This window comes from Doryrhamphus excisus, chromosome 17, assembly GCF_030265055.1.
Source record: "Doryrhamphus excisus isolate RoL2022-K1 chromosome 17, RoL_Dexc_1.0, whole genome shotgun sequence".
Lineage (NCBI taxonomy): Eukaryota > Metazoa > Chordata > Actinopteri > Syngnathiformes > Syngnathidae > Doryrhamphus > Doryrhamphus excisus.
This window is the reverse complement of record NC_080482.1, coordinates 13,309,830-13,337,017: the sequence shown is the minus strand read 5'-3', so window position 1 is coordinate 13,337,017 and position 27,188 is coordinate 13,309,830. Positions and strand designations below refer to the sequence as shown.

Sequence of the window (27,188 nt, the reverse complement as noted above, 5' to 3'; positions counted from 1 at the left end):
ATAATCTGAAAATATGCAATAGCCGTATTATAGTCATTTATATCCCTCTACATATCCTCACTGTATTATAGTCATAGCCTGTTGTAGTTTGTACATAGATCTGTCCATTTTTCTACAATTACTTACTACTAAGGTACTTATAAAATTGCACTTCTGGTTGGATGCTAACTGCATTTTGTTGCCCTGTACCAGTGACATGAGCAATAACAATAAAGTTGAATCTAATCTAATCTAATCTAATAATATTACAGCAGTATTCTCAGGAAATTATACTTTTTCTCTTTAGATTACAACTGTCTTTCTTAATATTTTGCTCTTTTGTGTGAAAATTTACTGCAAGTTTTGCTGTTATTTTTTTAAGTTTCCTTTATATTTTTAGAATGTGTTGTGGGCCACACTTTGGATGTAGACACAACATTAGGTGCGACATTCAACATTACAGCACTGGTTGTCCCCAGTGCAAGAGTTTCTTCCTTGATGAAGATAATAATGCTCATTTGTGAAGTGAGAATGTGTTGTTGTCTCTTCCAGGATGGCTGCAGAGCTACTGAGGCGTCTCTCCCCCGTGCAGCACGTCAGAGATGAGCTGAGAGAGCTGGAGGGGCTGCCGGTGCTGCTCAGCCTGCTGCACACTCAGCACCTCAAGCTGTTATGGAGTGTGGCCTGGATCCTGGTGCAGCTCTGCCAGGACTCCGACACCAGGACCGAGATGCGCAGCTGGGGGGGCGTGCAGCCTCTGCTCCGGCTGCTCAGCAGGTAAAGCCACCATATCTTGGACTTGGACTCCTGTGGACTTCATACTCTCACTTGTACAGCCACAGACGATTTGACTGTGACCGCTTGTCCATCGAGAAGCTGTCAAGCGCCAACGCCGCTGGCCGCATCCACAGAGAATCAGCAAGAGAGGAGCTCAGCCCCCTTGAGGAGGTCAACGACGTCGTGGCCCTGCAGTCAGGTCACACCATACACAACCACACACCCACACAAGGAGACATTTTCTTCAAGGCCAGAGGTCACGCTGCATTAAGTAAGATGCTGATTCGTTGCTTGAGCTTGCCAGAGAAAGAAGAAACATCTCTCCCAAGAGGAGTCTTATCAGTAGCCAAGAATGTAAACATGTTATTTCCTGACAATCAGGATACATAACATGATGGACTGCAGCTATCATTTTGGACAGTCTATGAATAACACAAATAAGCATCATTATGGAAACTCTGAGAGACAAGCATCCCAGTTAGGAGTAAGGCATTCAGATTTTGCCAACCCAGGACCGAATGGTAAGCATGTTGGCCATGCAGTGAAGAGATCGGGAAGATCTGGGTTCGTTTCTCAGCTTGGGAGATGTGGAGTTTGCAAGTTCTCCCCTTGCTTGTGTGGGTTTTCTGCAGGTTTTCCGGTTTCCTCCCACATTCCAAAAACATGCTAGGTTAATTGGCGACTCCAAACTGTCCATAGTGTGAATGTGAGTGGTTGTTGGTCTATATGTGCCCTGTGATTGGCTGGCGACCAGTCCAGGGTGTACCCCGCCTCTCGTCCGAAAACAGCTGGGATAGGCTCCGGCATACCCGCGACCCAAATGGGGATAAGCTGCATAGAAAATTGATGGATGGATAACCCTTAACCACCGGTGACCAAAGTGTGGCTCGCCGGCCATTTGTGGTCGGCAGCTCATTTTTATTGGCCCACGGCACAGGTATACTGAAAAAAATGTAAAAAACCGGCCCGCATCAGAACATTACAAGAAGTTTTAGGGACACTGTCAAAAGAAAAAAAGTTTATGCCACAACTGACTAACATTTAATAATAAGAGGAATGATATGCTTTGTTACCTATATAATACAAAGCTGGCATACAGAATGTTGTCTTTGTAGAGTTTTTAAAAAAATGACAAAATATTTAGCATGCAGCTCGTTTTTATTGGCTTGCGGCGCATTCAAAAACTATATGATACTAAAAACCCCCAAAGTAAATAAAAAAAATTGTAAAGAAGGTATGAATTACTAATACTAATATAACAAAAATAAATAATGCAGGTCGATCAATAATGTGCTAATTGACAGCCGTTATTTCTTTACTGCTGTGCCTTGGCTCGGTAAATACGGTAATGTACGCTCCCGAGCCGGCCAGGGAACATGCCGCTGCAGACACAACGCAGATGGGGCAAGTTGACACAGTCAGGGTCGGCCCTCCCTACATGCAGAACACATGTAGGATTCAATGACCCAAGAAGGGGCCCATTTTATGCAAGGGGGTGCAACTTTGTCAAATGCAGAAAAGAGACACATCGCTGCCATGATGCGTTCATGGAACATCCAGCCAGCCTGAGGCTCTGTTACCAATTAGACTAGATGATAAAATGGCAGAATTCACCCCCACTTTCCTGTCAGCAACTGTTGGTGGAATGGAATTCACTGCTCCCTGTAGGCCGTTAGTTTGGGGGGGGGGCATTTCTGAACCAAAAAAGTCCAGAGTCAGATTTAGAGATTTTGAACTAGTCCACCGTGGTCTTAGTATTGTTCTTGCACCCCTTGTATCTGCCCTCATAGCTCGTCCAGCACTCAACCATAACGACCACCAGGGGGCAATCGAATGTAAACACCATTGTTGTATTTTTACAGCCTGCTGCACAGCTCTGACTGAGCTCAGCCTGGATGACTGGTGTGCTCATCACATTGTGCAGGTCAGCATATAACAATAGTCTGAAACAAAACTCTTTAAGTCAATGTTACAATCTCCCTTCAGGAAAATGGAATCTATATCTTGGCAAAACTGATTTTACCACAAAGCGGTGGTCCAAAGGTGTCGTCTTTACAGGTACAGCTCTACTTGTATGCACACTATGAATTGAAAGTAGACATGCAGTAAGGGTAGTCAATGTGTTGGCAGTGCTACACATTCCGGGCCCTACGCTTTCTCTTCAGCGTAGAGAGGAACAGACATCATTTTAAGAGGTGCTGTTAAATCCTTATGGTGCTGTAAAACAGAGACCTACAGGACTGGTCCTTTTTAAGTACATGTATTTAAGCTTTTCTGTGCTTTTATACTTTCTTTCTCATTCCAGGCTCTTTCCTACTGACCTTTTTGAGGTTTTTATAGACGTGGGTCATTATGTGCGGGACCTCCAGGCCTACGAGGGTCTTCAAATCAAACTTTCTCAATATTCTGTGAGAAAACAACAAACACTTCCGCATTTATCCACGTACTGTATTGAGGTTTATGTGTCGGTATGACAGGAGGATGAGCTGGAGAGCCTGAGAGAGAGCATCACAGCCATGGACCAGAACAGACCTGCACTCAAGGTCATCCACAGTTACGCCATACTGGACCATCTCGGCACCGGTGCCTTCGGAAGTGTCTTCAAGGTACAAAAGTACCTTTGTAGCATCACCACTTGGGCTCACAACACCTAATCAAATCAAATCAACTTTATTTGTATAGCACTTTTCCTGCAAAGACATGCAACACAAAGTGCTTTACAGAATTAAAACAATTACCACAATTAAAAGAAAAAAAAACAAAGAAACAAAAGAAAGCCCCTCCTTCCCACCCTCCATACTAGACACACACACACACCCACCCACACACAATCACACAATCACACACAGTAGGGAGACATGGCATGGCACTGAGGATCAAGGAAACGCCACCTTTGGGGCCGTCCACACTGGGAGAAGCCGCAGGCCATGCCATCGGGGGACCAGCACCCGGGCCCCCCGACTCCGACAGACGGGCGGACCCCCACATTAAAGGGAGGAACCCCCTGCCGGCCGGGTCGAAGGGACCCAAGGATGGCACCCCCTCAGCAGACCCGACACAGCCCCCAGTGTGGAGGACCCCCCTTGAGGAAACACTGGAGTTAAAATCTGAAGACTAAGAGCATAAAATAGGACTGAAAAGATAAAAACATAACACTGGAGTTAAAATCTGAAGACTAAGAGCATAAAATAGGACTAAAAAGATAAAAACATAAGAAAAGTTTAAAAATATTAGTTAAAAGCCTGATTAAAAAGGTGTGTCTTCAACCTTTTTAAAAAAATATCAACAGTCAACCTGCACAATATGTTTTTTCAGGTACGGAAGCAGAGCGGTCAAAATCTTCTGGCACTCAAGGAGATCAACCTCCACAACCCAGCTTTCGGCAAAGACAAGAAGTCCAGAGACAGCAATGTGGAGAAGATCATCTCGGAGCTGGCCATCATTAAAGAACAGGTGAGATGCAAGGCTTTGATCGAAATAATGTACACTTGTGGGACTTACTTCCTGTCCTTTGCAGATGGCCCACCCAAATGTTGTCAAGTACTACAAGACCTTCCTCGAAGGTGAGGCTTGTCTTCTGATGTGAAAAAGGCTGTGATGACGCTCCGGAAAGTGGCTATAAATCGTCAGACATGACTCCCATTTGCTACTTTTGACACCTAGATGACAAGCTGTACATCGTGATGGAGCTGATTGAGGGGGTTCCTCTGTTGGAGCGTTGCAACTCCCTGAAAGAGAAGCAGGAGCAGTTCACAGAGGACCAAATTTGGAACATCTTCATCCAGGTATCAACACACCACCTGAATTAACTCATTCGCTACCAAAGATGTATTTATGCGTCTTTTACAAGAGGCACAAAGAGGTGACAATTCTGCAACAGAAGAGAGCATATCTGGTGCAGTTTTAAGCGGAAAAAACGACCACAAGGTGTCAGAAGTGCATGTCATAAGCATCTCTTCCATTGCAATACACCCTGCACAGCAACCAGGAAGTGAAAAGGCACGCCTTCCTGTCGCTTTGCAAAGATTATGCATTGAGGGAAAAATTTGAATACATTCACACGTGTTCACGCCCACCAGCCCAGGGTGTAAACCGCCTCTCACCCGAAGTCAGCTGGGATAGGCTCCAGCATACTTGTGACCCGAGACACCCCAGACGGTCCCATTATAATGTGTTCATGAGGGTAAACTTGTTGAACTCTGCCCCCCACTGCCCACCCCTTCCACTACTTACATCCCCCCGCTGATCTATGCTCCCCCCCATAACTTCATTGCACTACTTCATTGCACTATTGTACATATTACTGTAATATCTTGTTGCATTCATAGATCATACTGTTTATAATTTATATAATCTGAAATAGCCATACTATACATACTATAGTCACTCCATTGCAATACTGTATATATTACTGTTATTATATATTGTCACATCCATACTGTTTATAATCTGTATAATCTACAATAGCCATATTGTAGTCATTTATATCCCTGTACATATCCTCACTGTATTATAGTCATAGCCTGTTATAGTTTTTTACATAGATCTGTCCATTTTTTCGGCATTTACTTACTACTAAGGTACTTATAAAATTGCACTTCTGGTTGGATGCTAACTGCATTTTGTTGCCCTGTACCGGTGACATGAGCAATAACAATAAAGTTGAATCTAATCTAAAATCTAATCTAAAAATATGGAGCCAAATGTATCTGTGGCGGTCCAGATGTATTCATGGCGGGCTGCCACAAATAAATGAATGCATGGGAAGCACTGAACGTGCTTGACACTGTCAGAGTGGTCCCTAATGAAGCGTCCAGTTAGTGTTATGTCCTGCTGCAGATGTGCTTGGCGCTGAGGTATCTTCACAAGGAGAAACGGATTGTCCACCGTGACCTGACACCCAACAACATCATGCTGGGCGAGAAGGACAAAGTCACCATCAGTAACATGTTTATTTTTTATTTTTTCAAGTGAAACACGGTCTTTTTTAGTGGTTTAACACTAAAGTCTTTCCTCCTGCTGCAGCCGACTTCGGGCTGGCCAAGCAGAAGCAGGAGAACAGCAAGCTGACCTCGGTGGTCGGCACCATCCTGTACTCATGGTGAGGAAACAAGCTGCTTCTGACTCGATGCACGGTCAACTCAAGTATGCGCCATCTTAGAAGGTAAATAACGTGTGTTTGCATGTGTGTGTCAGTCCAGAGGTGGTGAAGAACGAGCCGTACGGAGAGAAGGCAGACATCTGGGCTTTGGGCTGCATCATCTATCAGATGGCCACTTTAGAGCCGCCCTTCTACAGCACTAACATGTTGTCATTGGCCAGCAAGGTGGACCCCCCACACACACACACGTCGCCACAGAAGAGTGGCACTGATAAAAGCACTTTGTGTTATTGTGTGTGTTGGTAGATTGTTGAAGCAGTTTATGAGCCGCTAGAAGAAGGACGTTACTCAGACAGGCTGCAGGACATGATCACATGGTACCACCTGTCTTATTTCTTATCTATATATCATACATCCACATTTATGAATGTGAGTGTGAATGGTTGTTTGTCTACATGTGCCCTGTGATTGGCTGGCGACCAGTCAAGGGTGTACCCCGCCTCTCGCCCAAAGACAGCTGGGATAGGCTCCAGCACCCCCGCGACCCTCGTTAGGAAAAAGTGGTAGAAAATGAATGAATGAATGAATATCATACATCCACATTTATGAATGTGAGTGTGAATGGCTGTTTGTCTACATGTGCCCTGTGATTGGCTGGCGACCAGTCAAGGGTGTACCCGGCCTAACACCTGGGAAGACAGCTGGGATAGGCTCCAGCATTCCTGCAACAAATTGGGTGCATTTATGGCCTAAACTAAGCATTTACAATCATAAAAATGACTAAAAGAACTATCGATCCTCATTAGGGTGCCTGGGGTATGCTAGAGCCTATCCCAGCTGACTTCAGACAAGACGTGGGCTACACCCTGGACTGGTTGCCAGCCAATCGCAGACTAAATGAACTAAAATACAAACATAAGGCATTCAGAAGACGTATTGAAAGATGTGATGATGGTAAAGGTGACTATAGGGGTGTTATTTCAATGTCTAGAGGACTCTAATGATGTTAAAAACTGTTAAAAACGGTCGTGACCTGTGAACAGCTAATAAGTAAGAAATCTTACTTGGTGGAAATGAACTTTTCTAAACTACTATTTTAAACACATCTTTTATTTTAAAAAACTATCATTCAATCATATAAAAAACATGTTCGCCCTCCTCATACCCATCAGGTGTTTGAGTCCAGACGCAGACCAGCGGCCAGACATTGTGGCGGTGAGCTCCAGGATCTCGGACCTGATGATGTGGGTGATGGACAGTCTCTACACCTCCCAGAATGTTCTGGAAAGGAGAGCCGAGAGAGACAGGAAGCGAGCGCAGAGGTACTTCATGGACAGGCACAAGAGCTGCCCTCAGGTGGTCTTAACACAGAACTTCTATTAAGAAGATCTATTAAGAGTGTTTTAATTCATTACTGTGTGGCTTTCCAGAAAGAAACCTTCATGACAGCTGACCTTCCAGTTGTTTACTTTCCTGCAAACTGCAGTCCAAACCAGATTGAAGAACATCTCAGTTTAGGTGTCTTTCGGTCGCTACACACGTCCTTTAACGCAGACTGGGTGACGCCATGACTGAATGTTTTTCAGATGAAGCCTCTGATGAGGATGTGGAGACGATCATTGCCAGGAACGCCGGAGGAGAACCCCACGGTCAGTCGTCCAAGTTGATGAATTAAAGGGTTTTTTATATTCTTTGAAATCAGGGGTGTCCAAAATGAAAGGATGGAAAGTCCACTTTGATCAGTCCAAATCATCCAAAATGGCTGCCACGAGGGACGGCTTTTGAAAAATGGCTGGGATTCATTCATTCATTCATTCATTTTCTACCACTTATCCTCACAAGGGTCACGCGTATGCTGGAGCCTATCCCAGCTGTCTTCGGGCGAGAGGCAGGGAACACCCTGGACTGGTCGCCAGCCAATCACAGGGCACATATAGACAAACAACCATTCACACTCACATTCATACCTATGGACAATTTGGAGTCACCAATTAACCTAGCATGTTTTTGGAATGTGGGAGGAAACCGGAGTACTCTGAGAAAACCCACGCATGTACGGGCAGAACACGCAAACTCTGCACAGAGATGGCAGAGGGTGGAATTGAACTCGGGTCCCCTAGCTGTGAGGTCTGCGCGCTAACCACTCACCACCGTGCAGGATTCAATGAGTTAAAAGTTTGACTTACTGGGACGTTCAGGAAAAAAAGCAATTGTATTTATTAGAATGTGCCAGCGACAAAATGGCAACAAATGGCCCGTAGGCTGCACTTTGGGCACCCCTGTTCTAAATGCATCTTTGTACTCATTGTAGGGTCAAAGTGTGCTGCCTGTGTTGTACCTCAACCACCTCAACGTAGGCTCAGAGAGGATTTGTCTCCAGTGAGGATGAAATCAAAACCAGGTAGGTCAAATTGGGGTCCACAAATTGGGGTTTGCATTTTTTTTTAGGAACCACTAGGTGCCCAAACTTTTTGGATTTGGGGGCCATTTTGACCCAAATTATGCAATGTGGATTTGCATACATATCATGTTGTGTTATAGGTGACAAAGCACATTATTATTATTATTATTATTTACATAGTAACATTAAAGGGACTATGCAGAGACTGCCAACAGTCAAAGTACTGCCAGGATTATATATAGTGAAATGTACGTATCCTGTATACAAAACTCTACACGTGTTGCTTTACAAAACATTCGAGTGGCAAAGTTGCATTGTAAATGTTTCTGCATGCGGCCCTCGCTGGATAAATGTTTGAAATATAAATGACAGTCATCTTATGCGGATGAGGATTATAAGCATATGACCTGAGCTGCTGTGTTCCTGTTCAGCGTCGGCAGGGATCTACGTCTCCCAGAGGGGCCTTCGCCAGATCAAAGATCCCATCCAAAGGCTTCTGGAGCAGCTGCACAAAGTGGTCTACATCAGCCAAGTACAGTAAAGGCAGACTTGCACGGCCACGGGGGTTGTGGGGGGGTTCAGGAAACCTAACAGGCCGACCTCCTTTCAGCTTCCACCCGCTCCTCGCCACAACATCAAGAGACGGCTTGTAGAAAGGTTCAAGAAGTCTTTGTTCCAGTTTGGGAGCGACCCGCAGAACTTAAAAGTGGAGCTCAGCAAGGTTGGACCCTTTCAGAATATACAGTACGATATACGCTACAGAGACCCCCTTCGGGTGGGCAAGCAAGTCAAAAATTCCATGGAAATATGTAATATACCACTCATATGTGACTTCAAATGAAAGCTCTGATTTTATGGTCTTTTGGATATTTCATTTCAATTTATGCATGACTTTTATGCATGCAGTTTGGTCACGGTCTTCCTCATTTACGTGATAAAATGCATTCATAAATTCCTCTGAGATGCACTTTGGACATGTCATAATATGTATTCATCTTTCAAAAGATGCAATTTAAAACAATAAACAAAAGTAAAGAAAATAAATTAATTCATTTAGTAAATGAAGTAATAAATAACTACATGAAAAAGACTTAATAACAGCATTGAACAAAATTGAGGATGAATAAAAGTGACTATTAACAGTGTAAAAAAAGTATAAAAATACATTACAAGTGTAGAAAAAATAAATTAAAATGACTCAAATAAAAGTGTAAATGATAAAAACTAAAATGAACACAATAAAAGTTTAAATAATAAAATAAAAAAATACAAATGATTAATTCAATAACAATTGGCGACTCCAAACTGTCCATAGGTATGAATGTGAGTGTGAATGGTTGTTTGTCTATATGTGCCCTGTGATTGGCTGGCCACCAGTCCAGGGTGTACCCTGCCTCTCGCCCGAAGACAGCTGGGATAGGCTCCAGCACCCCCCGCGACCCTTGTGAGGATAAGCGGTAGAAAATGAATGAATAATTCAATAACAGTGTAAATAATAAAATGATTAAATAAAAATGATGAATTACTTAAATTACTAAAGACAAATACAAATAAATTCAAATAAATGAATGAAAAAGTGTAAATAATAAAATGAAAACAAAAATGACCTCAAAAGTGTCAATGATAAAGTAAAAATGACAAATACATTAAATTACTTCAATAAAGTGTAAATAATAAAATAAATATAAATAGAAAATACTTTGATTAAATTATAAAAAATAATTAAAATCACTTAAATAACAGCATAAATTATAAACAAAAAATAAAAATGACTTAAAAGTGATAGAAAATGCAAATAAAATGTGACAAAAATAAATGTGTAAATAATAATAAATAAATAAATACTTCAAAGAAAGGTGCAAAAAAATGAATTAAATAAAAATAAGTAGAAATTTAAAATGACTTCAGTAAAATAGTGTTGCAGCTTAATGACCAGTGGAAATTGTGGCTCCCTGGTTGAGACGCTCTAGTCTATACAGGAGTGGAAGGGCCAAAGGTCTGTGCTGTGTTTCCATGCAGCTGGTCCAGGCGTCATCAGAGCAGATGGATTCAGGCTTCCATCCCTTCGCCGGAGACCTCCATTTCAATGAAGACTCAGGTAAGAACACGGGGGGTGTGAGGAGAATCCCACCAAGTAACCCAAGCTGCTGCTGCCTCCCACAGCTGGCACTCTGAGAGAAGGAGTCACGTACCAGCAGATGCAGGTCCATTTCTAATCATTACTAATCAGTGTGTGTGTGTCTGTGTGTGTGAGAGAGACTCGTGTCCTGTTTCTTATCAGGGGATCGTGGAGGAGCTGCTGGAGGAGAGCGGCTACTACGAAGCCACACACAGCAGGTGAGCGTTACCATGGTGACACGATACTTCCTGGTTGATGAGCTAAAACCTGAGCCGTCATCTTGTCGTCCAGTGCGGCTATTGAGGCGTCAGAGTGAGGGTGAGAAAGGTGCTGTGGCACCCGTTACACAACAGGACTGTGTAAGGCGCCCAACCACAGACTGACTGGCGCTTTGACTCGAGTAAACGTCTAAAGCGAGGGCTGGAAAGTCAAGCAAAACAAGTTTATAGAGGAAATGACTTCACAAACTGCAACAAACACACTCGCCGGCACACTCACCTCCTGGATTGAGGGCATTCTCCTACATGCCAACATTAGCTACACTCAAATCATGGAAATCCAATTTATCTGTCCCAGACACAGACAAATATGACCCAAAAAATACATTTTATGAAGAATAATTCCAGTTTTACATGCAGACAACAACGTGAAATCATTATAAAGATTATAAATGCATGGAACTAATTGTTGGTGCCGACCTGTATACAGCCTCGCCAGATAGAATTCATCCTGTTTCTCACCTTTATCAAATTGCAGCCACTCGCAACTTCCTTTGGCCCCATGGCGGGCTATTTAGCAGTCACACTCAATTTTGTTTTGGGCACTCTATTTTGTGGAACAATACAGCACAGGGCTGACAATTTTTGGACCAAATTTTCAGAATAATTTTTCTGTGTTTTGTGATTTTAGGGGGGCAGACAAAAGAAGTCGGCCATGTTCATACTCGTAAGGCACAAAGACAAAGTGACAGCTTCCAATTGTATTCTCACAGATCTTTATATAGATACATATCATGTCTGGGTGTACATGTTAATAAGGTAGGCTCTTTTTTTTCCCCAACCAGTACATGCTTAACCGTGGTGGTGCTGTACAATACAACACTGTAAAGACTTTCTTTTTACCTTACTTACCAAATACATACACTGTGCAACATATCAGGTACATGGTTCATGACTGGTGGACAGGGAATTTTTAATATTATCATTCAAAATATATATATATTTTTAGAACAGTTTTCATACCTGACAGTTAAATATTTAAGAGGCACTTGACAGCAACCCACCCATAGAGGGCGTCAAATGAGCATAAATAAATACGTATTTAAACGGGAACGCCACTCTGAGACCCACGCTGCTAAATTAGTTCTAATATAAATACTGCTTTGTACAAAGATAATGCTGTTTTAATTAATGTATTATATATTTATTGTGATGATTTGAGCAAAATCTTAAATTTTAGTAACAATATTGAATGCTTGTGATGGACTTTGATCAGATGTTATAATACATTGTTTGTGATTTCTGCTTCTAACATGTCTGTCCAGTGGATATTAAAGTACGCAACAACATGCGTAGTTTTGCCACTGAAGCCTGAATGTAAACAGCAGCGCCGTATCTCACCAACAGAGGGCAGTATCATCCACGCCACTGCAATTTATCGTGCAGTACCGTAATCCCACCAGCCGAGGGCAGTGTAAACCCATGCTTCGTTTAAGCACAAGTATTGAATGTAGCCAGGCATGGGTCAGCAGCGGTGTTTAATATTTTAATGAAAAAGTACATATCACACATTAAACATACACAGAAGAGGCTTGAATTGTTGTTAGAGGTTGTCATGGTGACAGTACTGCGACACTCAGCAATGTAGCATGAGCCAACGAACCTTGAAACAAAACAATCTAGAGTTTCATGTAAACTTACCAGCTTGTAAACACTCGTTAAGGCATTGAAGAGTCGGCTAGCGGTGTGTGGTCAACATTATTTCCGGTAAGAAGATGAATAAGAACGACTACTTCAAGTGTAGCACATGTTCAATGAGGGTAAATGTTACAAAGTGCAAAGATTTCATGATACATGCAGTGCTTGTTAGCCTAAAAGTGCGAGCGCACGTGACGTCTTCACACACGTGTTCTAACGTGTGCTTGAGGCCACGTGGCAGGGAGTTAGGAACCTCGCTTACACATTACTTATGTTTATCCTATGACAAGCGTTACATTATTGGACGTGGATGGCCGTCCTCACGCCAGGTGCTGGTGCTATTCCCGTCCAGTGCAGTCCTAGTGTGTGTGTGTGTGTGTGTGTGTGTGGGTGGGTGTGTAAGCGGGATCAGCAACTTGAGTGGTGTGACGTCATAAGTACACTATTGGATCCTTAGCAGTACTGTGGCGTACGTTCATGTAGACCAGGGGTGTCCAAAGTGGGGCCCATCGGACAAAAAAATCAATAAATAAAAATATATGTAATTTTTTTAAAAAAAATTATAAACATTCAATTCATTCATTCATTCATTTTCTACCGCTTTTTCCTCACGAGGGTTGCGGGGGGTGCTGGAGCCTATCCCAGCTGTCTATCACAGAGCACATATAGACAAACAACCATTCACACTCACATTCATACCTATGGACAATTTGGAGTCGCCAATTAACCTAGCATGTTTTTGGAATGTGGGAGGAAACCAGAGTACCCGGAGAAAACCCACGCATGCACGGGGAGAACATGCAAACTCCACACAGAGATGGCCGAGGGTGGAATTGAACCCTGGTCTCCTAGCTGCGCGCTAACCACTAGACCGCCGTGCCGCCATTATAAACATAACATTTGAAAATTGAGCCAATGAAAGAGCGGACCCCAGCAACTGCTCATTAAGAAGAGCCATACATTGCAAGTCAGGGATAAATGTGCAGGATGAGGTAATAAAGTAATGGTAAAATTTGCATAATTTGCATGAAAAAACATAGAAAGCAAAACATATGTTTAGAAATACAAAGCAACTTTCTTCAGTCGCTTCTCTTTGTTATTGTTTTTAATGTAGCAAACAAAATGGAGCAGCTTGGCGTGCTTTCAGATGGGGGAGCATAAGGGGGAGTCATAAGACCCGTGACCAGATTCGAGACTGATGCCTCCTACTCCATCTTCTTATTCTCTGGCAGGCCAGGTGCCTTGTGTGTTTATGAGCATGGCGGTACAGGTGGCGGGAAATGTATTTGTGGCGGGCCACCACCAATATATATGAATGGGAATCACTGAGATATTACACTCATTTGCTTTCATAGTTGAGAATACAGTATATTAATTGACATTAAGAGAGTTTTAATGTACAAAATACATCAAAGTGGCCCCACCTTATCTTTGTGGCTCTCTGGAAAAAGTTTGGACACCCCTTTGAAGGACACCGCTGTACTCCTGCTTGGGTCTTATGGTTATTTGATGAGGTAAAAGAAATCCATGAGATATCTCAGCAATATAAATACAGTTGGAAGCATCCGAAGGTGGACAGAGCTCCTAGAAATAGAGTAGTTAGATCTTTACAGGACAAGAAGAAGTGGAGGTGTAGGAGCAGTGAGGAGGCGACGTGTACGACCGCGCTCCTCGGCTCTCCGAGAGTTCGTTCTGGTCTTTGTCCAGGTTCTGCAGGTCTTCCAGCATCTCCTCTATCAGAGGCGGCATGGCGCCCGGGATCTCCATCTTCAAGGTCACCACTCGCTCCGCCCCTGCGATGGAAAAACGACAGAGCATGTTCTTGAAAATGCTTGACAAACTCATAAAAGTCGAAGCTGGTCCGCGGACCTTTAGCGCTGATGCTGCGCAGGTCGGTGATCTTCATGAGGGCCCTGGGAAACATGAGAGGCATGCTGGGCCGCCGCTTGCGAGAGTAGATCTTCAGTGCTTCCAGCAGCGGCTCCTGCAGCACCTCCACCTTGGATGGCTCCTTCAGGTCCTGACGATCTGTCCACAAGAGAGATCCGCGGCCCAACAACGCCTCATTTCTGCTCTTCATCTGTGACCAAAGGAGCGGCGTTACCTCCAGAGACGAGGCAGATGGCGCTGAGGAGGCCGCTCTCTGTGTCGTCCATCTGCAGCGGCAGCAGCTGGCCGGCGAACGTGAACACCTGATCTGTCAGAGGCCCGAACCCTGCGTTGTGGATCTGCGTGCGGGTCAGGGTCAAGCCGTCGGAGAAGGTCATGGTGTCCTTCTCAGGGGTGTAGCGAGTGCAAATCCTCAAAATCTACATCAGCGAACAAAGAATCAAAATAGAAATGGAAAACTACATTTACGGCGGCACGGCGCTCTAGTGGTTAGCGCGCAGACCTCACAGCTACGAGACATGCGTGGGTTTTCTCCGGGTACTCCGGTTTCCTCCCACATTCCAAAAACATGCTAGGTTAATTGGTGACTCCAAATTGTCCATAGGTATGAATGTGAGTGTGAATGGTTGTTTGTCTATATGTGCCCTGTGATTGGCTGGCAACCAGTCCAGGGCGTACCCCGCCTCACGCCCGAAGACAGCTGGGATAGGCTCCAGCACCCCTTGCAACCCTCGTTAGGATAAGCGGTAGAAAATGAATGAGCCTACATTTACCCATCTGAACCAAAAACCATTCTTTTTCTCTCACACGCCATCACTTCCATTCTGCTAGATTACTGCAATTTCTATGACTTTGAGGTCTTGGGGTCATTCTGACTAGACATTTTGTGTAAAGTTGCCGCTGTTTAATTATGCTGTTTAATTATTTGCAAATGGGACGATTGCATTAATTAACACATGCTCTAGTTTGCTGTGTCATGGCAATTTCTGTGACTTTGTGGACTATTTCCAGTCTTACGTGAAGTCATTCTGGTGATTTATTTTGTGCAAGGTTACCGCTGTCAGCCTTTACCTCCAATGGGGAGCGATGCTATTAATTATGTAACACGTTCCATGCCGCTGTGTTACTGCATTTTCTATGACGGTGGATTATTTCCAGTCTTAGGGTCGGTTTGAATGCATTTTGTGCGAGTTTGCCATTGTCATCCATTTTCACAGTGGCAATCGCATTAACAAAATGACACGTTCTAATTCTGCGGTAATCCTGCAATTTCTGTGACTTTGTGGAATATTTCAGTCTTACTTATGACAAGGTTACTACTGTCATTAGTCACTTTACAAAGCATTAACTAAATGACACATTCTTTTATGCAGTTTTACTACAATTTCAATGACTTTGTGGAATATTTCCAGTCATGCGATTATTCTGATGATTTATTTTACGCTGCTGCCGCTGTTATTCGTCACCTACAAGAAGTGTGATTGCATCAATTAAACGTCACGCTCTATTTTTCTGTTTGTTGGCAATTTCTGTGACTTTGTGGAATTTTTCCAGTCTTGCTTGAAGCCGCCGTAATTTCTTCAGTGCGAGGTTGCCTTAGTTATTAATTACTTTCAAGAGGGGTGATCGCACCAATGCCATGACATGACACTTTCCATTCTGCTGTGTTATTGCCATTTCTGTGACTTTGTGGATTATTTGTGAATAATTTCCAGTGTTGGGGTCAGTTTGACTTTGTATTTTGTGAAAGGTTGCCACTGTCATTCATTTTCACAAGATGAGCGATTGCATTAATGAAATTAATGACCTGCAATTTCTGTGACTTGGTGGAATATTTTGGTCTTTGAGTGACACGGACTATTTCTTTTGAATAAAGTTAGTACTGTCATTAATTACTTGCAAGATTGCTTTAAATAAATGACACATTGTATTCTGCTGTTTTACTGCAATTTCTATGACTTAGTGGAATATTGCCAGTCTTACTTACGATTTCGTTCATGCAAGGTCACTGCAGTCATTAATTTTCACAAGAGGAACAATTGCATGAACATAATGACATATTCTAGTCGTCTGTTCTTTGCAATTTCTGTGGCTTTGTGGATTATTTGAATTCTGACATTTCATGCAAGCTTGTGGCTGTCTTTTCGTGAGAAGAGCGATTGCAGGAATGCTAATGTGCTGTGGGTTTGACTTGTGGATAATTTTGAGTCTTTGTATTTTTGTTCTTTTATGAAATGTGTTGGTTATCATTAACATGACTCCAAGTTGTTCTGTGTGATCCTGCTGCCTAAAGACAGACACTACGTTTACATGCAGTCAATATTATGGTTTCTCAAACATTGGGAATAACCTGAGCAAACAGGGTTATTCGTATATACGTGTATAATGTATAATGAACAACCCGGGACGGGCAGTACTTTCCTTTCTTAGTCTATGGGTAGTTTCCTCTTCGCTCCAAAAATGTGCACTTTTGCATGCCGCCATGTTTTCAAATTCAATACTTCCTGTCAAAGACACAAGATTCCTTTGAAATGGCAAATGCGCAGAAAACAAATGAACATTCATTTGGATGGGGATATCCCCATAGGCGTATACATGACCAATAATCAGGTTAGAAAAGGAGTAACCCAGTGATAATATTGTTTTTTAAAAAAACAGGAATATGAGCATATTTGGGTTTTTCCAAGTGGGTTGGTGTTTACATGGCTGTGGGCAACCGGTCTGGCAACCGGTCTGGTTATGATAGGCTTATTTGACTGCATGTAAACGTAGCCTGTGATGAAAAGCTAAACCCCCTAGTGGGGAGGTCCACGTTGTTCACCAGCATGTCCAGACAGGCGGCCCGGAGTAGAGTGATCTGATCGGCCATGGTGAGGCTCGTGAAGCCCGGCACTCGCTTGGCAAACTCCACCACCTTGATGATGCACTTGGTGGCCAGCTCGCTGAACTTGTCCCACAAGCCCAGGTCCAGCTGGACTCTGTGGTCCGAGCTGGAGTTCTGCAGGAGGGAAACACAAGTAGATGAAGGTTCCTAACCTGCTCCTCTTCCTCCTCCTCCTCCTCCTCCTCGCACTCACTGTGGTGTATTTCCCCAGCTGGCAAAGGGAGGGGAAGGTGTCTCTGTGGGCCCTGCAGATCTTCTCCACGATGATATCCAGCTCGGCCGTCATCTCGTATGTTTCTGCAATGGACATCTTTGGCTCCTCCTTCTTCTCCTTGCGCCTGTTTCTGTCATTCCTTACCGCTGGGAGATGATGAATACGTCAGATGTCTACTTTCTACTCAATGTCTACTCAAAGCCACTTCACTGTATTTATTCAGCAGAAATCTCAATATTTCATTTGCATTAGTTATTATTCAAATTTGTATTATTATAATACACAGACTAGCGCGCAGACCTCACAGCGAGGAGACCAGGGTTCAATTCCACCCTCGGCCATCTCTGTGTGGAGTTTGCATGTTCTCCCCGTGCATGCGTGGGTTTTCTCCGGGTACTCCGGTTTCCTCCCACATTCCAAAAACATGCTAGGTTAATTGGTGACTCCAAATTGTCCATAGGTATGAATGTGAGTGTGAATGGTTGTTTGTCTATACAGTGAAGAAAATAAGTATTTGAACACCCTGCTATTTTGCTATTTCTCCCACTTAGAAATCATGGAGGGGTCTGAAATTTTCATCGTAGGTGCATGTCCACTGTGAGAGAGATAAACTAAAAAGAAAAATCCAGAAATCACAATGCATGATTTTTTAACAATTTATTTGTGTGATACAGCTGCTAATAAGTATTTGAACACCTGAGAAAATGAATGTTAATATTTGGTACAGTAGCCTTTGTTTGCTATTACAGAGGTCAAACGTTTCCTGTAGTTTTTCACCAGGTTTGCACACACTGCAGGAGGGATCTTGGCCCACTCCTCCACACAGATCTTCTCTAGATCAGTCAGGTTTCTGGGCTGTCGCTGAGAAACACGGAGTTTGAGCTCCCTCCAAAGATTTTCGATTGGGTTCAGGTCTGGAGACTGGCTGGGCCATGCTAGAACCTTGATATGCTTCTTACGGAGCCACTCCTTGGTTTTCCTGGCTGTGTGCTTCGGGTCGTTGTCGTGTTGGAAGACCCAGCCACGACCCATCTTCAATGCTCTGACAGAGGGAAGGAGGTTGTTCCCCAAAATCTCACAATACACGGCCCCAGTCATCCTCTCTTTAATGCAGTGCACTCGTCCTGTCCCATGTGCAGAAAAACACCCCCAAAGCATGATGCTACCACCCCCATGCTTCACAGTAGGGATGGTGTTCTTCGGATTGTACTCTTCATTCTTCTTCCTCCAAACACGCTTATTGGAATTATGACCAAAAAGTTCTATTTTGGTCTCATCTGACCATAAAACTTTCTCCCATGACTCCTCTGTATCATCCAAATGGTCATATGCAAACTTAAGACGGGCCTTGACATGTGCTGGTTTAAGCAGGGGAACCTTTCGTGCCATGCATGATTTCACATCATGACGTCTTAGTGTATTACCTACAGTAACCTTGGAAACGGTGGTCCCAGCTCTTTTCAGGTCATTGACCAAGTCCTGTCGTGTAGTTCTGGGCTGATTCCTCACCTTTCTTAGAATCATTGAGACCCCACGAGGTGATATCTTGCATGGGGCTCCACTCCGATTGAGATTGACCGTCATGTTTAGCTTCTTCCATTTTCTAATGATAGCTCCAACAGTGGACCTTTTTTCACCAAGCTGCTTGGTAATTGCTCCGTAGCCCTTTCCAGCCTTGTGGAGGTGTACAATTTTGTCTCTGGTGTCTTTGGACAGCTCTTTGGTCTTCGCCATGTTACAAGTTAAAGTCTTACTGATTGTATGGGGTGGACAGGTGTCTTTATGCAGCTAACGACCTCAAACAGGTGCATCTGATTCAGGATGATACATGGAGTGCAGGTGGACTTCTAATGGGCAGACTAACAGGTCTTTCAGGGTCAGAATTCTAGATGATACACAGGTGTTCAAATACTTATTTGCAGCTGTATCACACAAATAAATTGTTAAAAAATCATGCATTGTGATTTCTGGATTTTTCTTTTTAGTTTATCTCTCTCACAGTGGACATGCACCTACGATGAAAATTTCAGACCCCTCCATGATTTCTAAGTGGGAGAAATAGCAAAATAGCAGGGTGTTCAAATACTTATTTTCTTCACTGTATGTGCCCTGTGATTGGCTGGCCACCAGTCCAGGGTGTACCCCGCCTCTCGCCCGAAGACAGCTGGGATAGGCTCCAGCACCCCCAGTGACCCTCGTGAGGAAAAGCGGTAGAAAATGAATGAATGAATACACAGACCTGATCAAAATCTTAGGACCAGTTAAAAAATTGGTACAATATGCATTTTGCTCATTTTCATTTTCATTCAGCTTCAGGTGGTGCAGGGGCGTCAAACGGTGGATGGTTACATGCAGATGTTCCAGCGGGCATCCCTCATGACCGAGGGCCCTGGTCTATGTGGTAACAGCTGGGTTTTTCAACAGGACAACACTGCAGTTCCCAATGCTGGCTTGACCAAGGGGGATCTAGGAAACTTCACCTGCACTGTCTGGTATCAAGGTATTCATCTCACGGTTTTAAAAAGATAAATTGCTGTTTATGATCAACTCCTATACCGTTTATGAACTATAAAGTTACAGGCACAAACCATAACTGTCTTTTCATCTTTCTATGCAATCGAGAGTGTGACCAACCACAGCAGAGTGGGCATGCCTGCAGGTGGGTCGTGGGCGGAATACATTAAAACAGACTGGAACCATGGCTGGAACCATGAAATCCAAAGAAATACAGCGGAATAGGTGCAGATTCTGGAAATATTATTAGAAAAATACAATGATAAAAATATTAAACTTTTAAACTATTAAACTGGGCGGCACGGCGGTCTAGTGGTTAGCGCGCAGACCTCACAGCTAGGAGGACCAGGGTTCAATTCCACCCTCGGCCATCTCTGTGTGGAGTTTGCATGTTCTCCCCGTGCATGCGTGGGTTTTCTCCGGGTACTCCGGTTTCCTCCCACATTCCAAAAACATGCTAGGTTAATTGGTGACTCCAAATTGTCCATAGGTATGAATGTGAGTGTGAATGGTTGTTTGTCTATATGTGCCCTGTGATTGGCTGGCAACCAGTCCAGGGTGTACCCCGCCTCTCGCCTGAAGACAGCTGGGATAGGCTCCAGCACCCCCCGCGACCCTTGTGAGGATAAGCGGTAGAAAATGAATGAATGAACTATTAAACTTTTTGTGCAGGTTATTGTGTGTAGCTGCTCTATAGGAGTCCACAACTCAATACAAAGGTCTGAAAAATGAGCATAACTTGTTATTTTTGTGCCCATTTTTATTTGTATTTTTCATTTGAATGAATATATTTTGGTTGTAGAGTGAGGCTCGATGTGGAAGTGGAAGCACGATGTAGCAAGGGATAGCTGTACGTGTGTGTGTGTGTACGTTAGCAGTGAATGGAACATTTGAGGTAGAGGGTGTAGGAGCTCGTGTTCCATGGAGTGAATTTGTGCCATCAGACAAAGAGGGCATCATGTGGACCGAGCTAACCGGGTTAGCCTTTTGTAACCTCCGCACACACACTCCCTGCAGCGTCCCACTGACTCTGCGTCGCACGTGTAAGTTGTGCTATTACACAACACCCCATGCTGCCCTACTTTCTGTGTGTAAACACTCCATGTGAGATCATGTTACACGCCGCCTGCTTACATAGCATTCCTGTGTCAGCTCCATGTGACGCTCTTATGTAACGCTCCGCGGCCCGGCTTGGCAGACAACATGTGGCCGCCGTCATCCTATCGCTGCCTCGCCACGTAACGCTAGGCAAATAAATGTGGGTCAGCGCCGCCTAACACACTTTTGTGCGTGGAGAGAACCTCCCACTGAGACGTCGGCAAGTTCACGTTGACGAGGTCGTGACGTCCTGTGAGACCAGACATGAATGAAAGCTGCTTCTTAGCTATTCTAAAATAGGAACGTCTCCGTGAAGGACAGCTGCTGATGGATGCATGAAAAATTCATAACTCTCAAGTCTCCTGACTTCCTGCTGACTGGACCATGAACACAACATCAACCCAACATGACCAAACCTCAGAGCCCAGACCTGTTTATGTTTCAATCAATGCAAATAATACACCAGAAAACCTATATAGACAGGAAGTTACGTCAAATAGGACAACTCACACTATTAGTACACTTTGTAAAACACTTAGCAATGTTACAATTAGGGATGCCCCAATCACTTGTTTATGCTGCAGATTTCCATACTGATCATCCATGAGTGAGATCTCACATAAATGTATTCATTTATGATGACACTAGTATTGGTCAGGGGCCCAGTTACACAATTGCAAAAGTCTGTGGCAAAAAGGTAGTTTATACATGTAAATACATGTTTGGCAACATTGTCTTTTTTGCAGTTAGCCAGCATACGCTAACATCAATAACAACACAAAAGCGTTTTTAAGGCGTATGCCACAGGAACAGTGTGGAAATATTTGGGTTTTTAAATGAATGAAGACGGTGAGCGCCTTAACAACGATGACTGACATGGACAGTTTTCTCAACTTGGAAAAAAAAATAATTGATGGAGGTGCTCGCGGCACCGTGGTTCTGACAGTCAACGATTGCTGAGGCATTTGGTGGGCAAATATACACAAAACAGTACGAACACCAAGTAGACATTTGGAGTCCCAAGACCAGAAGCCAGGCGGCTAACTCCTCGCAAGCCGCCACCACTGTAATGTAGTATTTATACGTTTTTTAGGGTTTTTTGTGCTAGAGGAAAAAAAAAAGTGATGACGTAACTGCACAATAGAATAAAGCACATTTGGTGCAGTTTTAAGCCGGAAAACAATGCTATGCTGAAACATCTACTGCTGATTACTAAAGAACACAACCTTGCTTTCCCTTGAACACGATATTCTGTGGGCCTCAATATCAACAAAAGTGTTTTTGTGTTTGACCCTGGAACAGATTATTTGTTCATTATTATCAACAGTGGTTAACTTATTCTTCGACTAAGACAGTAAAGAATAATAAAATGTGACTAAAAACATTAGTTCTACACTCCCAGCTCACGTGACGCCCACAGTTTGACTCTGGAACAGTCCATCCTTATTTAATCATGTATTAAAGCCAAGAAAAGATGAAGAATGTTGCAAGCACATGCATCCTTCATTGTGTTTTGTGTGTGTGGCAGATGGAGGACACTTACACTCTTGAGACATTCCCACAGCAAAGCACTTCTGCAGACGACAATACTGACAGCGGTTCCTGGTCACCTTGTTAATGATGCACTTCCTGTCCCGGTGGCACGTGTACACCATCTTTTTCTGCACGCTGCGGCGGAAGAAGCCCTGCAAAGATGAGGAGGAGGACATCCATCAAAAGACAAAGGCGATCACATGACAGGTGATGCCATCAATTATTCAGCTGACCTTGGTGCGTTTGTGTGATGGAGCTAGCATGTTGCTACAGCTATCATAGGCATTTCTTCAGAGCTGCTTCAAGCATTTTGGGTTTGAACATAAAGGCCACTACAGTATTTCTCTGAAAGTTTGAAGACTGTCACATGGGACCCGTGGCCAGCAGACATGTGAACCACTGCATCTTTGTCCTCTGCAACTTTGGTCAGATGTTCTTCAAAAACATGAGAGTTGATCTCAAACAAAAAAAACAACAATTGTTGAACGTCTGAAGCACTACCATGAAAGATCAACAGGGTTCATGTTGTAATATAAACCAACACCTGCTGAAAGTTTCAACTGGTAGAGAGTGAGCTTAGACCAGGGGTGAGCAAACTACGGCCCGGGGGCCACATCCGGCCCGCCAAGTGTTTGAATACGGCCCGTCCGTTCTTTCCAAAGTATTTCATTTAAACTCAACATACGAACTGGCATCATGGCTTGAGCCAACCTTTTGATGGTTTTATCAATTTTGTTATTTGATGTGGTCTGTTGTTTACAAAGTGCTCCTGAAAAAAGGGACACAAGCATAATGATGATAATAATAATAATAATAATAATACATTTTAAAATATTTAAATATAAAATATTTAAATATAACATATTTAAATAAAAATATTTAAATATAAAATATTTAAATATAAATAATAAATAATAATAGCAGATTGCATGACACTTTTACAGATACAATAATACCAGGTGGACTGTTACGTGTAAAATATATAGACAAATATATTTGTTAAATCAATGCGGCCCGCGAGTCAAAAAGTTTGCCCACCCCTGGCTTAGACCATAAAAATCAGTAGAGGCCTCGTCGTTGAAGATGGTTGAAAGTCAGAATTGTGATGAGTAGGGCCAAAAGAAATGTGTGAAATTTGACTTTAGCATCCTTGTTCTTGCTCTCCGGCATGGATACAAAAAAAAATCCCTGCCCATGTGATGAAATTCAGTTGCAAATTGTGACAAAGATGATGGGAATATTTGACGGTTACTGCTTTCAAAGGCACTCCAATTTTCCATCATACCATTTCTACTGAAGGCTGACCAATATGGGATTTTAGGAGCCGTTTGTCGATATTGGGGGTTGAAACAAGCCAATGTCCAATATATGGACCAATATCCAGTTTTGAGAGTTCCCTCGCTCTATTTAGTGGATGCACTGTTTCACTGATTTTTTTTTATTACAGTATACAGGCCAGCTGCACGGCGGTCGAGTGGTTAGTGTGCAGGCCACACAGCTACGAGACCCGATTTTGATTCTACCCCCGGGCATCTCTGAGTTTGCATGTTCTCCCGGGGCATGCGAGGGTTTTTCTCCGGGTACTCCGGTTTCCTCCCACATTCCAAAAACATGCTAGGTTAATTGGTGACTCCAAATTGTCCATAGGTATGAATGTGAGTGTGAATGGTTGTTTGTCTATATGTGCCCTGTGATTGGCTGGCCACCAGTCCAGGGTGTACCCCGCCTCTAGCCCGAAGACAGCTGGGATAGGCTCCAGCACCCCTGTGACCCTCGTGAGGATAAGCGGTAGGAAATGAATGAATGAAGGTATGCAGGCCGAGCCTGGCCCTTTAAGAACTACGCCCAGCAAAGAAAGTTCACATATTGGTTACATATTCAACAATATGAATTTATAGGTGATACATCGGTCTGGCTCTAGTTTCTACCATATGAGAGAAAGTGGCGGTCCAGTGTGGCCACTACATATACATACTTTATAATGTCCTGTGTCGAAACTACAGGTATGTGTGTTGCCAAACGTTAGGCATAGACAGACAGCTGTTGCTAGCTGCCTCGTTAGCATTGAGTGGCGCCGGCACAGACGCGCTGTTGTCGATGTTTGTCAGAACATATTATTCACATTGACGTCACCAAATGAGGAGATGTGATTGAGGAGACAGGAGTGGAGGATAAGTGGAATAAAGTGTTTACTCTCCACTGCATAACAAGCTACAACCACATAACATCTCAGTTGCTAACAACAATCACATGTCCCAGAAATGGAGGAAGCAATTAAGTCACAGTACAAGTTTCTAAAAAATATATTTATGTTGTGACAGTGAATGCGCCATGCTGGATGTTATTAAAAGTAAGAAGGTTTTTTAATATAAATATTTGATTTTATTCATATAAAAATAAATGTTTTGGGGCGGCATGGCGTTCTAGTGGTTAGCGCGCAGACCTCACAGACCAGGGTTCAATTCCACCATCAGCCATCTCTGTGTGGAGTTTGCATGTTCTCCCTGTGCATGTGTGGGTTTTCCCCAGGTACTCCGGTTTCCTCCCACATTCCAAAAACATGCTAGGTTAATTGGTGACTCCAAATTGTCCATAGGTATGAATGTGAGTGTGAATGGTTGTTTGTCTATATGTGCCCTGTGATTGGCTGGCGACCAGTCCAGGGTGTACCCCGCCTCTCGCCCATAGACAGCTGGGATAGGCTCCAGCATCCCCCGCGACCCTCGTGAGAAAAAAGCGGTAGAAAATGAATGAATGAATGGATAAATGTTTTTAAAAAGTAATAGTGTTCTTGCACAAACATACCTTGCAGCCTTCGCAGGCGCTGACGCCATAGTGGTATCCTGAAGACTTATCCTGGCACACAAAGCACGGCTTGTAGGTGCGGGGGGGTGGCGGCGGTGAGGGGGCGGAGCCTGTGAAGGGATCGTCTAGGCTAGAGGCGGAGCTATGGCTTCCAATGCCTGTAATGACAAACAGCGGGGATGAGGTCCAGCTTTAAACCTGCACCTGGTCTTCTGGTGTTGCTTGAGAATTCCAGGAAAATGTCTGGGAATTTACCAACTACTTCCTGTACACGTCCCCTCTAAGCCTCTAAACATTTCTGACCCAACCTGGGGGGGGGGGGGGGGGGGGTGATCCTCTCCCATCTGCGTGGCCTCGCCCTCCCACCTCCTCCATCACCTCAAGCCACGCTGCAGTGCCGGCAGAAAGGCAAGAAAGATGTCCCTCAAAGGGGACAAAAAGGAGAAAATTTGCTCATCTGAGTCCCCTCGGACCCGTGACCTCTGCTTGAACTTCCAATCAAATGCTCCCCCCCCCCCCCCCCCCCCAAAAAAAAAAGCATGGAGGACAATGCAGCAGCAAGCCACCAATTCAGCTGACGAATAATAATGATCACAGGCAAGATAAGCTATATGCTAAGCTAACTGCTACTGTCAACAAAGTTCTGAAACATTGCAAAGTGAATAGCTATTGCTACTGACACTGCTTTACTTCTTTTTACACTTGTACAACACCAAAACCAAAGTTAACATTTTTATTCATCATGCTTCACTTGTTTTTACACTATTGTGGGACTTAAATATGTAAAATAACATTTTATTCTAATAACACTGCTTCGCTTCTTTTTACACTTGCAGAAACAATGTTAAAATGTTATACTGCTTTAACAATGCTTCACTTTTTTGACACAAACAACAGGAGCCTTATTTAAGCATCACATTGTCTCCTGTCCTGCAAAGACTGCAACGTGTAAATGCAGCATCCCTCAGATTCCTGGTGACCGGCCCATGAACCCACCGTGACCCCAAATTGAACCAAACCAAACTCAGACCGGGTCAGCCACGACAAGACAAGAACCCAATGACACCGGTACTTCTATTCATAGTCACACAACTAGAATTGTCATGTTTCAAGTGGACCTTGAATGCAACGTTTGCATTCAATTGCAGGTTTCTGCATTGATGATACATTTCATATTATGCAAGTGCATCTGTTTGTTATATTTTAGCTCTCTCTTGATCTAAATAAATATAGCAAGAAGACGAATATTAGGAAGATGCAGTACAGTTGAACACTACTACACAAATACAATATGACGCAATGACAACATCACTATTACTGCTATTACTGCTACTGTAGTACACAGGCTGTGGCGCCTCTTCCACTCCAAAAACCGAGAACTTACACTGCCAGTGGCCGAGGAAGAGCTCCGGAAAATCGACTGCACACCGCCGCTCCTGCTCGTACATGCAGTCTGAGCTTTCCGCGCACACAGGAGCCGTCTGTCCGGTACCGAACACTTGGAAGTCCACGTAGTCGAACATGATGGATTGGATCCGTTTAACGACGAGGGGGAGTGGGAAACTGGTTCTTGTGGCGTCAGCGTGCCATGGAGCGTATCACAAGTGGACGACGACGAGGTTGTCCCGGTTCGATCCACTTGTGGAACAGCAGGCTGCTTGATTGCAGGAGTTGTATTTGTGCCGATGAACTCTGCGTGAACTGACCTTCACATGACCCCGCCTTGTGACGTCATATCGGCGCTCTTGCCTCAGTCAGCCAGGCAGTGCACAACTTTCACGTCTTTAAGAAAAAAATACCCAGAAATGAATTGAGTGTTTTTACACGAAAATCGGGTATAATATATTACAGTTCAGCAATCGCTTTTACTGTTTTAGGTGCTACTTTTTGACCAACAGTTGTTATCAAACTTGGAAAACTGTAGTAAAATATTAGCAGGCTAGCTGGTTAGAAGATG

The 27,188-nt window shown here is 43.7% G+C and overlaps 2 protein-coding genes across 8 annotated transcripts in view; one reads left to right on the top strand and one right to left on the bottom strand.

The window, feature by feature from the left end:
• Positions 1 to 12,899, top strand: part of nek10 (NIMA-related kinase 10) — an 18,129-nt gene extending 5,230 nt beyond the window's left edge. For 3 of the 7 annotated variants that reach the window (XM_058054056.1, XM_058054058.1, XM_058054059.1), the window contains 24 exons: positions 532 to 756; positions 816 to 955; positions 2,619 to 2,680; positions 2,743 to 2,814; positions 2,887 to 2,951; positions 3,062 to 3,164; positions 3,234 to 3,362; positions 4,072 to 4,209; positions 4,274 to 4,319; positions 4,420 to 4,541; positions 5,596 to 5,698; positions 5,782 to 5,857; positions 5,953 to 6,082; positions 6,164 to 6,234; positions 7,030 to 7,213; positions 7,288 to 7,375; positions 7,444 to 7,506; positions 8,169 to 8,258; positions 8,690 to 8,790; positions 8,869 to 8,979; positions 10,278 to 10,356; positions 10,422 to 10,462; positions 10,540 to 10,595; positions 11,287 to 12,899. In XM_058054056.1, coding sequence (XP_057910039.1) covers positions 532 to 756; positions 816 to 955; positions 2,619 to 2,680; positions 2,743 to 2,814; positions 2,887 to 2,951; positions 3,062 to 3,164; positions 3,234 to 3,362; positions 4,072 to 4,209; positions 4,274 to 4,319; positions 4,420 to 4,541; positions 5,596 to 5,698; positions 5,782 to 5,857; positions 5,953 to 6,082; positions 6,164 to 6,234; positions 7,030 to 7,213; positions 7,288 to 7,375; positions 7,444 to 7,506; positions 8,169 to 8,258; positions 8,690 to 8,790; positions 8,869 to 8,979; positions 10,278 to 10,356; positions 10,422 to 10,462; positions 10,540 to 10,595; positions 11,287 to 11,326 — 2,335 coding nt within the window. In that variant the 3' untranslated portion in view covers positions 11,327 to 12,899. Of the gene's footprint in view, positions 1 to 531; positions 757 to 815; positions 956 to 2,618; positions 2,681 to 2,742; positions 2,815 to 2,886; positions 2,952 to 3,061; positions 3,165 to 3,233; positions 3,363 to 4,071; positions 4,210 to 4,273; positions 4,320 to 4,419; positions 4,542 to 5,595; positions 5,699 to 5,781; positions 5,858 to 5,952; positions 6,083 to 6,163; positions 6,235 to 7,029; positions 7,214 to 7,287; positions 7,376 to 7,443; positions 7,507 to 8,168; positions 8,259 to 8,689; positions 8,791 to 8,868; positions 8,980 to 10,277; positions 10,357 to 10,421; positions 10,463 to 10,539; positions 10,596 to 10,668 lie in introns of all 7 variants that reach the window. The other 4 variants (XM_058054054.1, XM_058054052.1, XM_058054055.1 and 1 more) reach the window with 3 other exon arrangements.
• Positions 12,045 to 27,188, bottom strand: LOC131105678 (retinoic acid receptor beta-like). The gene is made up of 8 exons (XM_058054062.1): positions 26,616 to 27,188; positions 25,232 to 25,389; positions 22,437 to 22,578; positions 17,261 to 17,427; positions 17,005 to 17,181; positions 14,398 to 14,602; positions 14,163 to 14,321; positions 12,045 to 14,086 (listed from the first exon to the last, which is right to left on the bottom strand). The coding sequence occupies exons 1-8, from the start codon at positions 26,752 to 26,754 to the stop codon at positions 13,893 to 13,895; spliced, it is 1,341 nt and encodes a 446-aa protein (XP_057910045.1). The 5' UTR covers positions 26,755 to 27,188; the 3' UTR covers positions 12,045 to 13,892.